This window comes from Acanthopagrus latus, chromosome 15, assembly GCF_904848185.1.
Source record: "Acanthopagrus latus isolate v.2019 chromosome 15, fAcaLat1.1, whole genome shotgun sequence".
Taxonomy (NCBI): Eukaryota; Metazoa; Chordata; class Actinopteri; order Spariformes; family Sparidae; genus Acanthopagrus; species Acanthopagrus latus.
Window position 1 is genome coordinate 4,963,694 of NC_051053.1, and position 14,457 is coordinate 4,978,150.

At 41.3% G+C, this 14,457-nt stretch overlaps 1 protein-coding gene across 23 annotated transcripts in view; it reads right to left on the reverse strand.

The window, feature by feature from the left end:
• The window catches only part of kcnma1a (potassium large conductance calcium-activated channel, subfamily M, alpha member 1a), a 152,520-nt gene that overhangs the window by 29,520 nt on the left and 108,543 nt on the right, over positions 1-14,457 (reverse strand). For 4 of the 23 annotated variants that reach the window (XM_037122902.1, XM_037122890.1, XM_037122895.1 and 1 more), the window contains exons 17-19: positions 14,244-14,255; positions 11,361-11,447; positions 11,198-11,274 (exon numbers count right to left, since the gene is read on the reverse strand). In XM_037122902.1, coding sequence (XP_036978797.1) covers positions 11,198-11,274; positions 11,361-11,447; positions 14,244-14,255 — 176 coding nt within the window. Of the gene's footprint in view, positions 1-174; positions 208-4,956; positions 5,131-8,729; positions 8,739-11,197; positions 11,275-11,360; positions 11,448-14,243; positions 14,256-14,457 lie in introns of all 23 variants that reach the window. The other 19 variants (XM_037122891.1, XM_037122896.1, XM_037122904.1 and 16 more) reach the window with 8 other exon arrangements.

Below are 14,457 nucleotides of genomic sequence, written 5' to 3' on the forward strand. Positions count from 1 at the left end.
GTTTACTTGTCTCTGTATTAGGCACAAGACAAAATTAGTATATTCTAAAGGAATAGGGGACAACAAAGCAAATACTAAAGCAAAGCATCAGGTGCTAACTATGTTACATGACATAGTGAGGAGTCTAAACACAGAGCTGGAGCAGAATGGAGAAGGACAGAGAAACACACTTACGTGATCTGACATATCCATTATACTTATATTTGGCTGAGGAGAATGCAAAGACAAGTGGCAAGTCACACAGAGGGAGAAAGGATGTAATGAAACAGGCACATTAGGAATTAGAGACATCAACGAAATAAGAGCGGTGGATAGAAATGAAAGTAAAACTCCGATGAAGTACTGTCAGTGATGAGCGCATGGAACCAATAAATGAAATGCTTGAATAATTGAAATCGTGTAGGTGGCGGCACACAGAAGACAGACAGGTGAATGAAATGAACTGTCCATTCTCAGAGTCAGCCATACTGTCATATAATGAAATGAAATGACAGTCCAATGGCTGATTTTATGCAATTAAAATTTGAGGTCGCACAGCAATGGAATTTGTTTCATTTAAAAGCTCATTCAATCGCTCGACTCTTGATACTTGGTTTTAAATGTGATGAACACCGTGAGGTCTGTAGACAGAACATGTAAAGCCACCATGGGAAACAAACACGACAACTACATACTTGAGCGCATGTAGGCGTCCAGAAACACAGACAGCAGACACTCGCTACCCAAAACAGCTGCGCCAACAGAGCACAAACGTAAAAAGAGACTTGTTCTGCACATGCAGTCCAGATCGTGTACACAAAACGGATGTTTCATTTTCAAACATGATGACATGTGGCAATGCTACACTCTGGGTCGCTCTTTAAAAAAAAAAATAAAAAAAGGGTTGAACCTAACCTGGGTGTGCACCTCATTATCTGGGAATCACAGTTTATGACCCTGACGGAGGAGGCACTGCACACTGGGTGACGACACGAGCACTGGTACAGTGGACACTTGAACTGAGCTCTGAGCTGCTGACACTCCCCACTCTTTCCTAGAGTCTCTTCCAGCAGTAAAGGTCACAGTGAGGGCCCGGGGCTGGCCTATGACACAGATCCTCAAACAGGGACCCACAGTGGCCCTGGCATCTGTCTCTAGCAATCTGCCCGCGCCGCAGAGGCAGCAGACTAACTGGCTAGCATGTGGGGCATAGCGAGGCGGCATAGGACAGAGGGTGGGTTGGGGGGGGTACCAAGCCTGCCTGGTGGACAGGAGCTGTCAGGGCAAGTTTGGTGACGGACCAGCAGGGCTGGGAAAATGAAAATGCAAACATAATTTCCGTGTCAGGATAGATAAGGTCCCCAGCAATGAGATGCAGATGCACACACATGCACAGACACAGAGATATCCGAGTGCGCGTCGTCACACACACACACACACACACAACAATGCGCGCATGCACGCGAACACACACACAGCCCAGAAGGCCGTTGGACTAGCTGAGAGCATCTCCCGAGCCCCGGGTCCTCAACCCCTGTCCAGAGCCCAGCTTCACAGCAGCTTCGGCCTCTTCATTATATAAAAGCTGTCACATCTCGCCTTTCTCACAGAGGGAAGATGGCTGACTGTGATAATGGTCAGGTCACTGGCAATATGCAACATACAGACCAAAACTACACTCCTGGAGAGGCGAAACTCAGCAGAACAACTTCTTCAAGACAAGAATCAGTATGCCCAACCACAGAAGGAGAAACTACGTATTTTCGACTCTAATCTAGCTTCATATCATATCATTTGTGCTCTTAAATATAGTTTTAACAATGCTAAAGTAGTCAGTGTCGGGGAGAAGTGGAATCCAAATAATTTTAGAAATACTTTAACTACATTTTGCAAAAGCTAAATTCATATTTGCATGGTGACTCAGCCGGTTAAACTAATGTTCGCTATCTTATTTACGAAGAATTCTGGGCCATGGGAGGGATTTTTTATTTTTGCTTAACCACATTGCTCCTGTCTTGTAAATCAAATAGACTTCTCTGTGGGATAGCTTCTGTGTGAAGTAATCTGCAGATCTCTAAGAAGTTTACCCAATGGTGAAAGTAGTAGAAATAGCTCTCCTTAGCTGTGTTCTGTCTCATTTTCAAGGTTTTTTTAATTTTCTAATATTTCATTTCCTGGCCAATATGCAGGATCTCTATGCATGACGTAGAGAAGAGCTGCCCAAACTTTCTTCCTAAGCGGGCCAAAACCAAACCTTCATGGTGGACCCTGGGCCAAAAGCGAGCACATACTGTGTTAAGATGTTACTATATGGAAGTCCTAAGAAGCTAGATAGAAAATATATATATATTTATATGCATTTCCTAATTGTATTCTCTCAATTTAAGTAATGCGTTTTGATTTGCGTCTCAGGGCTTGCGCAGTACTTGGAACGTAAGTTTATTCCCAACTCGTCAAAACTGATGTGGACCATCATCTCAGGATGTCATAATTCGATGAGCTGGGACAGAGAAAATCAACAAATAGCACCTTTAAAGACTGTTTTTACTTTGGCCAACCCTGCTCTATAGTATCTGGATTTATTTAGTTGGCTAATTTGTCCAGAGATTCCTCGCAGCTCACAAGAGTTTATCTACTTCACCTATCATCTCATTAAACCCCTTGAATGAGTGCATATTAAATAAATCAAATACTGTATCCTTAAAGTCCACATAACAACACAGGGGTTTATGTTTGCATCACCATCAAAAGTGTCTGTATTTGTGTGGTCTGAATACAACTTGCATCAGAACACAGGGTGCATTAAAGTAAAAGAGTTGCTATCCAAGGAATCAATTATCCGAGTACTTGGCCTAGAAAGGCTGGTTCAGATGTGCAAGAGCATGAAGTCATCATGGATAAAGATGTCTACCCTCTCAGTCTGGTGGAAAAAAAAAAAAAAAAGACGGGAAATGGGGAAAGGAAATCCAACAATCCCTGACTGACAAAGCCCAATGCACTCCTTCAATAAGCTCACTTTGTTCAGACAAAGTCAGAGTTAAAAAGGGGAAAAGAAATCTAAGACTGAGGAGGCTTTCCTGAAATCCTACAGGGGGTTGAGGGAGAAGTGAGATCAGTAACCATGTAATGGCCAGTAATTGGTACCGAGGGATACTGTGTATCAGCGCAGGCCGAAACTACAAGAGGCCGAGCCAAACTCATCACGGCGTGTTTGACACTAATCTAGGCTGAGTCGGCAGACGGTGGGAGAATGTTGAGAAGGAAATCAGATCTGTATGTCTGAACCCGAATGCTTTGATAGCGAGTCCTACCGCTGCCACGTCTAATTGACAGACAATTTAGTATTTCCCATCCGCTCAAAAGGAAAACTGAAAAGAAGGGGGATCTTACAGGAGCTTCTGTCCTCCTACCTGCTCTTTATCAAGCCAACATCACTATTGTGCAGTTCTCGTTTTGTTCCCCGTTTCCTTATTGATTTACTTGTCCTATTCCAGTTACACAAAAACCTTTCTACCTTTATCATTTTCCTCTCCCTCCCCCTAGCTCCTCCTCCTTTTTGTGGTAGACTTAAATACTGCGGGAGAGACAGACTGCTGAGTACAATGGTAGCTCTATAGTACAATAGAGCTGCAACAATTATGTGATTAGTTGTACACTTTTTAATCATTTGACAGCTATTTTTATAATTGATTCTTAAATGTCTTAAATGTCCTTTTTTTTTTGGTTTCTTTCCTCCTCTGTGACTGTAAACTGAATATTTTTGGGTTGTGGACGAAACGAGACGCTTGAGGACATCACTTGGCCTGATGTTGTTAGAAATTTTGCATTTTATAGAACGAACAACAAATCGATTAATCGAGGAAATAATCAACGGAGTAACTGCCAGTGGAAATAGAAAAACAAATAATTTTGTTTTAGACATTTTGCCCAGAAAAAAAAGTGTTAATTGTGGGCAAAAGTGTACGTGTTCCTCTTTAATAATTAAAAAGAGTGAAAGGGCATTTCAGTCGCTTGAGATATTAATAGCTTCTCTCCTGAACTAGTGTCACCGATAAAAACACGTGCTGCTCCTCATTTATCAGGCCCGGCAAGACTGTTAGAAATCTTCAAAACAACTGTTTCAGCTGTGATTTTTCTCTTATCTCCGGCAATAAAGTGGAACTGAAAACTCTGCAGCAGTCGCTCTGTGAGGTCATGTCGAAGGTGGAACAGAAAAGTGAAACAAAGACAAAAGCTACTTCAACTGAAAAGCGTACAAACTGAAAAACAGTGTTAACTCAAGGGGGGGGGGGGCCTTCAAAGTAAAGATATAAGACATCATTTAACAAACATTTTCAGAAAAATTGCACCATAAAACCTTCATGATAAAATAATATGTGCCTTTTTTTTTTTTTTTTTTTTTTTGTGTATACACAGATCTTACCTGAAACAGTTCATAACACATCAAATCCAATAGCGATATTATCACACAACTGCATGACTGATGCAGCATGCGGTAGCCACATTTCTAACACCTACAGTACTGTACAGTACAGCAGCACCACAGAGCCACACCACCACTGACCCACCACACATAGTACAGTCATGGAATCAAACTGACAGCGTCAAAAGAAGACGATAAACAACTGAAAGAAAAAATGCAGATGAACATTGACTTCAGATAGATAGATAGATAGATAGATAGATAGATAGATAGATAGATAGATAGATAGATAGATAGATAGATAGATAGATAGATAGATAGATAGATAGATAGATGGAAACAATTGTTGAAATACAAAGATAAATAAGTAAATTCACGTATGCCACAACTACAGAAAAAAACTATGGAGTCACATTAAACAGATCACACCACGTGGACAACAGAACGGACACACACACACACACACACACACACGTACGGTACCTCTGCATGGTACAATACACGGAGCACACACCACAGACACGTAACAGCATGTGTTGGGCGGTGTAACTTACAGGCACGTAAAGTGGTTGCGCAATCATGAACAGAGACAGAGGAAAGTGGGTAGGCCCTCTGAAGGGTGTCCATGTTACTATGTACACTGCCTGACATGCAAGAGCAGTCTTGCTCTGAACGGCCGCAATCAAAACAACATGCCAGTTTCATTCGTTTGTAGACGGACATCTTGGCTACAGTCATGTTTTGGGATGAGAGGAGAGGAAAAGCAGCAGGTTAATGGCAAAAGGAGAAATATTCATCCAGGGGGGAAGTCGGAAGGTAACTTCATCAGAAAGTGCAAGCCTCAGATGCCTGCTCCCACAGACTTGAGCCCCAAGATTAAAAAAAAAAAATAAAAAATGAATAAACAAATAATTAAAAAACACATTTTAAAAAACGCAGAGATTTAGTCAACAATCAAATTACTTTAAACTTAGCTCAACAAGTTGTCCAATTCCATTTCTTGAATTTCTTATTATAAAAATATCAGTAACAGCACTGAATCATTTGCCAGCGCGTACTTTCTTGTCTTGAGAGGTCAAGCTGTGTGCTAAGGCTGTAACAGATCAAAAGGCAAAACTATAACAGTGGGGGGGGGGGAGAAAAGGGGTGAGGAGAAAGGGGAGGGGGAGGGAGGCATTCAGGGAAGAGAGGCATGAGCAATGTCTTTCAGCAGCAAACTTCATACAACGTTTCATACATTTTGTACATCCTCTATCCATATGGCTAAAGGAGTGGATCACGTACCTGTATCCCATCATGCAGCTGTAGCGGCTCTGTCCATGGCATCACACTATTCTACTAGTCTAGACTGGCCAGTTCATGCTGCTGAGTGTTCAAACCTGCCGTTTCACCGCTCCACTCCCCCGGGGGAAGCTTCGCTCTGATGCGTGTGCGAAGTGTGCGTGGACAAAAGATGTACGTGTCTGTGATGTTTCTGAGTTGTTGGGAATTTAACTTTGGAAAGATAGAACATTCTCCTTCATGACCATTTGAATTTAGAGATAGTAAAAACAACTCTACTTATTCTTTTAACCATCAACTGAAAAGCAGTCTGGCTATTAGGTAGTGTCTTATGGTTTTATGGTTTAAATGTTTAGACTTATTTCAATTTATACCTTAACTATTTGATTTGTTTCACGGTTTGTTGTTGTTATTATCATTCTATTGTGTTCAATTAATTATAGTGTAGTATTTCATATTACTCATCATTCTTTGTATTGCTTGTATTTATCTTTCAGGGACCCCCAGGGGTCCTTGAGGAGGTTCCGGGGGATCCCCAGCAATATTTTTTTTTAGATTATCCACCCATAACTAACCCAATGACAGATATACAGCTGTTTTGGTCATGGGTTTCACACACTTTCTGTAATAAGTCATCTAAAATGCTGTTTGGTTTATGGTTTATGGTTTAATTATACGTGTTTTCAGGTTTGCACGTCACAATGACATTTGGTAGTAATTATTCCTGTGTGGGCCTGCATCTTCACTTTTACTGTTACTGTGTGCTTAAAAGGATGAACACCGATGCCATAAACACTCCTGCATCAAAACATCCCATCGATGTTCTATTCTCGTGAGCGAAATGGCTATTTGGAGACGAGTGGGTGCTCCTGTTCAGGTAAGACCGGATGTGAAGGCAGCATCACACAACAGCCTGCAGCAAAACTACTGTAAGCGGCCACTCTCTGTCTATGTGTTGTATGTATGTGTGTGTGAAGCTCTGAACCCCGGGGGAAGCGGGAGTGAAAGTCCCCAGAGTAGCACGTCTAGATTGCTGCGACTCTGAGCAGAAACAGTCCCTGGTCCCCGGTCCCTCATTGCCGAGGTGCAAACAGACAGCCGCCTAATACAGTCTGGCACCTTTCCAGAGACACTTTCAGCATCTTTGACTCTGAGTCATGTTGCAAAATAAGATCTCCAATGAAGTAATATGTTTCGTCTTACGGCCCGGGTGGACACAACAACGGATTGTGGCCCGCGGGTGGGGTGAAGGCATCAGGGACTGTTGTGTCTCTGCGGCATGCACGTGTGCCTTTTGAGCATGTAATAAGCATGCAGGAGATGTGGATCTGGTCTCAGCAACAACAGAGATAACTGTTCACAGTATTGAAACAGTTTCAGGGGGGGGCATGGCAGACAAGTGCAGCGAGGCTATCACTTCATGCTGATATTGCTTTACTTCAGAGTTTTTCGCTCGGGCGCTCGGACAACAGTTTATGTACGTTACGATGTAGATTTGTCGACACATGGGAGGGGGAGTGATGGAAAACACGGGACACACGCACACACACGGACATACACACACGCTGACAATGTCTTTGACTTCTGACTTCACAAATACCCTGAATCTGGCCTAGAGCTAGGAAAGGTGTCCGTTTCAGGGCATTCCTGATCGAAGATTCAACATGACGGCTGCCCTGATGAACTGTCTGCATGGTTTTGATCAGTCACCGTCTCCCGTGATCCACCAAGCCACAACATACTGAAACAGAAGCTATCAGGGCGCTATGTTGAATGGGAAGGATGTCCCGAAGAAAGCACCATTCTGAAATATCCCCCCTGCAGCGTTCTTATTCAGCAATAGTGCAAGGTAAAATGATACTCTAACAGAAGCCCAAGTGTTGGCCTTTTGAGCAATGACAAACACGCTGCACGGTAGCGTGTTGCAGTGGAGGCAACTACACCACATCCATGTGTAAAAAAACGGCACCAATCCCGTCAAAATGATGAGATTCACTGCATGATTACATTTGCACTTGCATTTTTGCTGAACAGGATTCAGGGGATTCTAGTTTCCTCTACAGACATCACCACTTCAAATGTTGCATTGTAGGACATGACTCTGGCACGGCACCGCCATCTGGTGGCAATCGAAAGCTATGGCAATAACTACTGTGTATTGCTGGTGGACTTTTCATCCAGTGCAGTGAGTAAAAACAAAAACAAAAATTAAAAAAAAGGGCCCAACGACTGTCCAGATTTGAAATGCAAAAGACTGGTGTGGTGGTGACATTTCAATTCTGAGAGGAACTGATGGTCTCTGAAACCTCAGCCCGCCCCATGAAGGCAGAGGGACCTGAGTTTTAGAGGGGAGGCTGAGATCACAGAGAAGTGGGGCAAAGGGGAGAACAGACTGTTTTGATTGTGTTTTGGCAGCCTAGCTCGTTAGGATTTACAGAACTTCCAACGAGGACGTTTTCTGCCCTCCGAAAACGCGGCCACACACAAAACTGCCTTTGACAGAAAGCAGATCGATTAAAATCTAAGCAGCTCTTCTTAATTTTCGTCCCCTTGTGTTCGCTCTTACCGCATTACATGTCAGATTTTTCATTGCGTTCCTTCTCAAATTTTGTGGAGCGCGACACCGTAAGGATTCACGGGTAATGACACCAGACTCGAGCTGATTAGCTCCCAATTACGAGTTTGGTTTCATGATCGAATAGCAAGGGGGAACAAAAAAAAAAAACTCAAAAACTGCAGAGCTCATCGGCCACATCCGATTAAGTCACACTCCATTTAATCGTCCTTTCCGACTAGTCAGAGCATCAGCTGACTGGGCCAGTGACGAGCGGGCCTGATGCTGGTGTGTGAGTTTGATTTCTGCTGTTTTGGTTTTGGTCTGGTCTGAGCACAGTGTAGAAATGAGAGGCGAGGAGAGGGATGAAGAAGCTACACTGGTACATGCAACATAGATACAGTATACTATTTGCTGAGGAGGATAAAAAAAAAAAAAAAAACACTTGCACTGCACTCTGGGTAGTAGTGCACCCATTTTCTTTTTACTCACAATAAATCACTACCAGTGAGTAGTTAAAATAAAGTGGCGTTTTCCAATGGCAGCAGGGAAGGAAATACATCAAAAGTGTGTCACTGGTCATAAAGAAACATGGGGAAAACAACAGAAGAGAACAAAACATGATAGAGCACAACATACTATACAGACACAGACTTCCATTGCAGTAATGGAACTGTCATCTTTCTAAATGCAACTCTCTTGTTGTCGGCAACAACCGTAATAAGATAAAACATAACGCCTTGTCCGTCAGCGGAGTCTGAGACATGAAGATATTAAGAGAGCAGAGGGAAGTAAACAGTTTATCTAAGTGAAACCACAGTGTGAAAGGTCTGTTGATTCTGTTGAGCTGCGAGAGAAAAAAAACAACAACAACAACAACAACAACAACAAAAAAAAAACACGTTGGAATAATTGAGATGACACAGACAAAAGAAGGAAATGGTGGATATCTATTTTAAAACCGGGCTTTGTCTGTATCAGACTGCTTACTGTAATTGTCTGTGACCTTTAGTGGAAATACGGGATATTCACCTGAATTATTTATCCGGTGGCTAACATGTCCTGACAAGTGACTACAGTACATAGGTCAGGTTATATTCATGTGCTGTTCCTGCCTTAATGGTAATGTCATGTCTGCATGAAAAAGGGAAGAACGTATCTATCTGACGGGGCATTTGTGTATCGTGAAAAGTCTTAAATTCAATAGTTAACAGCACATTATGTCTATGACTAGTCCAATCGTGTGTGTGTGTGTGTGTGTGGTCTTAAAACCCATAAGAAGAGTGACTGAGCTCAACACTCTCACATACTCTCAAACCTGAGGTACAAATTTGATTTTTTTTTCCATTTTATGGAACATTGTGTGTCCATTTCACAAAATCTGAGGTCTTGCAGTTTTAGTTACTAATAACGTTTCAGTTTATAATTTTTACTGAAGAGTGACAACTAGGTTAATCCAAAAGACTGGAATGTTTAGTGTTCCTTTATGGCAGGCCTAAATGATCTGTCAAAACTGACTTTTACTTTTCTCATCTCTGACCTGTAAAGCTCCGATTTTAAAAGCGTTAAAAACAATACATTTACTATAAATATTATTATTATATATTCTCAATTAATTGTTTTTATTATTCGATGTATTATTTTGTCCTGTTATTATTTATCTGGCTTCAAGGTTAAGACCTTTAATGAAATAAGACTACCTAGGTGCTTGGTAACTGTGTTCATTTTCTGTGGTGCTATAATGTGTAATTTCTTACTGTTGCTTCCTGTTTTTCCTCTACTTATTTACAATGTTTGCTTTATACAGCATGTGTGCTCTGGTTTTAAAGTTGCTTCACAAATACATGCATTACCATTATTATTGCTCTAATTATTATTGACTTGCCTGCTAACAAAATGATCAAAGGGCCAGAATGAGCTTTTAATGAGCTTTAAATTGGGTTATATTAGGGAGCCAGTTGATTAGGTCTGCTTTTTCTAAAGCTATGTAAAGTTGGATTACCTGGAAAATGTCACACGGCTGAAAAAACGTTTCGTGCTCAACTTTAAACATCTATGGCAGCATACACATTACTGCTGCAGCAATATTAACGCAAAAAACATCATATAGAATAGTAAAATACGTCACTGCTACTCAGACTTTCAGTGTAATTTGATAGCACTTACAGTAAGTGAGCTAGACTTTTACTTGTAGTGGAGTGTTTTCAGTATTAGTACTAGTATTAGTAGGATCTGAATACTTGTTCCACAACTGCTCTCAGCATTTACATGTAAAAATATATAATACAGTGTGTCATTTACTCTACTGTTTTGAAATAATAGAAATGAGTATTGCGTATTGCATTCTGCATGTATAAATTTAGTTTATAATGCGGGATAAGGAGTTAATCTATAGGCAGTGTTGTAAATGATGTTTTTAAGCGTCTCCAAATATGAATGGGATAGTAGGATGCACAGTGTTTAAACTCACTTATCTTACTGTAGATTATTGTTTTTTTTGTCTGTACAGCTGCAGACTAACACGATTTCAGTTCTGTCCACTGTGCCTTTACCACAAAGTTTTACTCCTGTAAATTTAATCTACCACCATTCACTCTAGGTTTGCATAGAAAAAGTAGTGGTTAAATGGTTAAAAAAAAAAAAAAAATGATGATACCTACATTTCGACAAGGGAAAACTAAATCTGATATCGACTGATGATGATTGTACCATAATGGATGTTATGGAAGTTCAAATGGAACCCATAAAAAAACACTTTCCTTATAGTGTGAAAACACATAATACCTTGACAGTGCCACAGTGCAGGAGAACAATGACACAATGAGAGGTATAACATTAGTGTACAAACTAGTAAACCTTTAAGTATAATGAGACAGAGACACCCACATGTAGGATTTGGAGTGAGAGGAAGGGAAGGAGGGGGACGTCCACGGGGGCAGAATAAAGGCGCAGTTACTCACGTCGTTTGCAGCCACACTTCTTGATCCGCTTAGGGTCTGTGATGTCATCGTGACAAGCTTTGCAGTAGAAAAATGCCCTAGAAGCGACACGGGACACGAGCTGTTCAGCACTTTAAATAATCGCACTACATAATAAGCGAGTTCATCAGGCTGGCCGTATTACCTCTTTACTTCTTTGGCATCACTGGCGATAAAGAAGCCCAGTGTTCCCTCCTGCATCTTGACATGGTTGCCCGGGTTGATGAGAATGCTGGGTAGTCAAGAGAAATAGACACACCATACTCGTTAACCTCCAGAAAACACTCAGCTCATGCACACAACATGCTAATCAAGAGGAATGGTACACACACTTGTTGAAGCCGATAATCGGACCTGCACTGAGCTTATCTGGACTGGGTTTTTTCGCATGAGCACATCGTCTCTACTCAAGTTTTGCGAGCTCGGTTTGCTCTGTTGTGTTGTGTCTATTGTCATTCTCACATGGATGGACAGAATGTACAACAGCATGATCGCACACTGAAGTTTGAAATCTGTCTGAGGGGGGACAGAGAGATACGTGTAAAAAGGGACAGGGGCAGAAAGAATTCAAACTATGGCCATGGAGTGGTTTTAGTCTCACCATTCAGATACATCTACTCAAAACAAATGTCATGATGGCCACTGAGACACGGCTGTAGTACAGAATGTGTACAGTAAGAGTCGTTAACTCGGTTAGTATTTGACAGTGGGATGCAAGGGAATGAACAGCTCTTTTTCTTGCTGATGCTAAGCTAGTTCTACTCAGTGATACTCTACTATAAGAAATAAAATGATGGAGTAAAGTCCTAAGGTGGATTAAATCCCCTAAAAATCAGTCATGACTCCGCTGTGTTGCATTATAGTGTGAAAACAATTATAATACGTGTCCTGCAAGGTAAATACTGGCTTAAAATGTTAAATCATATTCATTATATTTATATTTAAATGGCAGAGCTCTAGTAAAAATGTGTGTTATAGATCTGTATGTAATTATCACGGGATATATTTGTCAAAAACCCTATAAGCGCTTTACGTGACTGGCTGTATCATTCCCCATTAATTAGACTGAGACAAAGAGTAGACACCACACACACATACTGGACACTCACACACACGCACACACACCCGGGTCATTAATGGTCACCTGTGGGCAACAATCATCAATGATGTGAGTGTGAGCGAAGAAATCAAAACACCGAACCCACAAACCTTTTAAGGGTCACACTCTTTCAAAATAAGAGCCCAGGTGAAGGATGAAAAACTTTTGATAATTCTTTTTCTTGTTCAATCTATTTGAGCTTTTTGACAGTTTGTGACGATCATAAATGGAAAATCTTACCACTAAACTTCAAACCTTTCCGAATTAATAACTTTTTTGTCAGATTTCAGCAACTAATAAATTAGTTGGTGAGCGTGTGGTGCATCAAAGAAAACATCTATCCTACTACATCTTTCCTCTGGGCTCTGAAAAAGGCTACACTGGAGAAAGAATAAACAAAAATATTAAGGGAGCAATTGAATCCATACACAAACCGGGGCTGTGATTAAATTGCACCAGTCATGCAGATCAGATTTTTCTCTCCACGTTTTTCATTGCAAGAAGTAAAATAGCATCAAACATTCACTCAGATTGAATGGCCCCCAGAGAAGTAAACAGGCGTTGCGCCTGGCATGCTCTTTTAGTGAAAATAAATGAAAAGAAAAACAGATCAAATCAAGACAGTTCCACAAACATTGCTGCCCAAATCTGAGATTTTTCCAGGTGTATCTATCCGAGATATTTTTCTTCGGTCGGGTGCGAAACTGGTGGATAGAAGCTTAGAAATGCATCAAAACCTCATATTGTGAGCAACAAGGCAGGCATCAAACATTTTATGTGATAGTGTCATCGCATGCAGTTACTAAACAGCATGAAGAGGACGAGAATCAAACAGAAAGGCATAGCCACTGCAGTACAGGTATAAGGACAGGTACGTAGATGCAGACGGTTGCAGTAACTTCTGTGCAGTTGGATTGTTTCTCAAACACCAAACTGACAGGAAGTGACCTCACTTAAGAACATCTACTCGAGAGACGCACGAGCGTGACTGTACAAAGTGGCTGAGGACGCAGAACAATGCACACATACATCCACATGTAAAAAAAAAAAATAAAAAAATCTCCCTCTCGATGTACACATACGCAGACGCACATACATGCACAGATGGATATACATTTAGCACCGGGAACATGAGAGGGTGATGGAATGCAAACGTGAAATGTGGGGCACTTGTGAACACCGTAGCCTGCGGCTATTAAATTTCAGTTTGGATAAACTTAATGCCATCCAAATTTCAACAGCTCCATGCCTGTCCTAGTGTGTGAGTGATGAAGAGAAAACAAAGATTGGTGAGGTGCTGCTTGAAAAACACATGCTATTGTATCGGCCACTGCCTACAGCAGTGGCAGACGAATGGTCAATTTGTCTCAAGATTAAATCCAAAATGTAGAACAACAGATCATCACAGCTATCGACAGCACATCTGAGGTTGAAGACTGAGTACGAACTCCTCACTGATTGAAAGAACCGTGGAGCACTGTTCTGGCAATGATTTAAGAAACACCATGAGTGGAATAATCAGCTTGGCGAGGCTCACATACAGTAAGGAGGAGAACTGAGCGACACTGAAAAAGAACTGAAAGTGAGAGAAATAAACTAAGCAAAGGACTGGTAAAGGACAAAACTGAAAAAGATCAAATAAGAGGTAGATATGGAGAGGGTGAGCGTTTGGCCTTGGTACACCGACAACAGCAAAGACAAAGAAACAGCACTTCTACAAACATGTCCAATTTATCTATGCTCTCTCTCTCTGCCTGCAAAGAAGTTAGTGCATTAAGCACAAGGGACACCATAAAAAAAGAGTTAGAAAAAGAGGCCTGTGAGATAGGGGTTGGAAAAATATCCTTGGGGGAAATTCCCAAAGTCAGAAGCTTTAAAGTGGTGGAGATTGGGTGGAACTTTGGAAGTAAGATAAGGTAGAGGGCATACCGCTTTCGGCTTCTGCAAACAACAAGAACAAATCTCAAATCAAACAGTTATCATGAACATAAAAGGAGAGGAGAATATGAATGTTACTACAGTTTATCTGCCGATTTAGTAGGCGCGCCTTATGTGGCAGCACAGACACACAGTTATTTCATGCTTGTCCTATGGTGAGGTACTGGCACCGAGAACCAATTGTTTACAAAAAAGACGGGTTTTA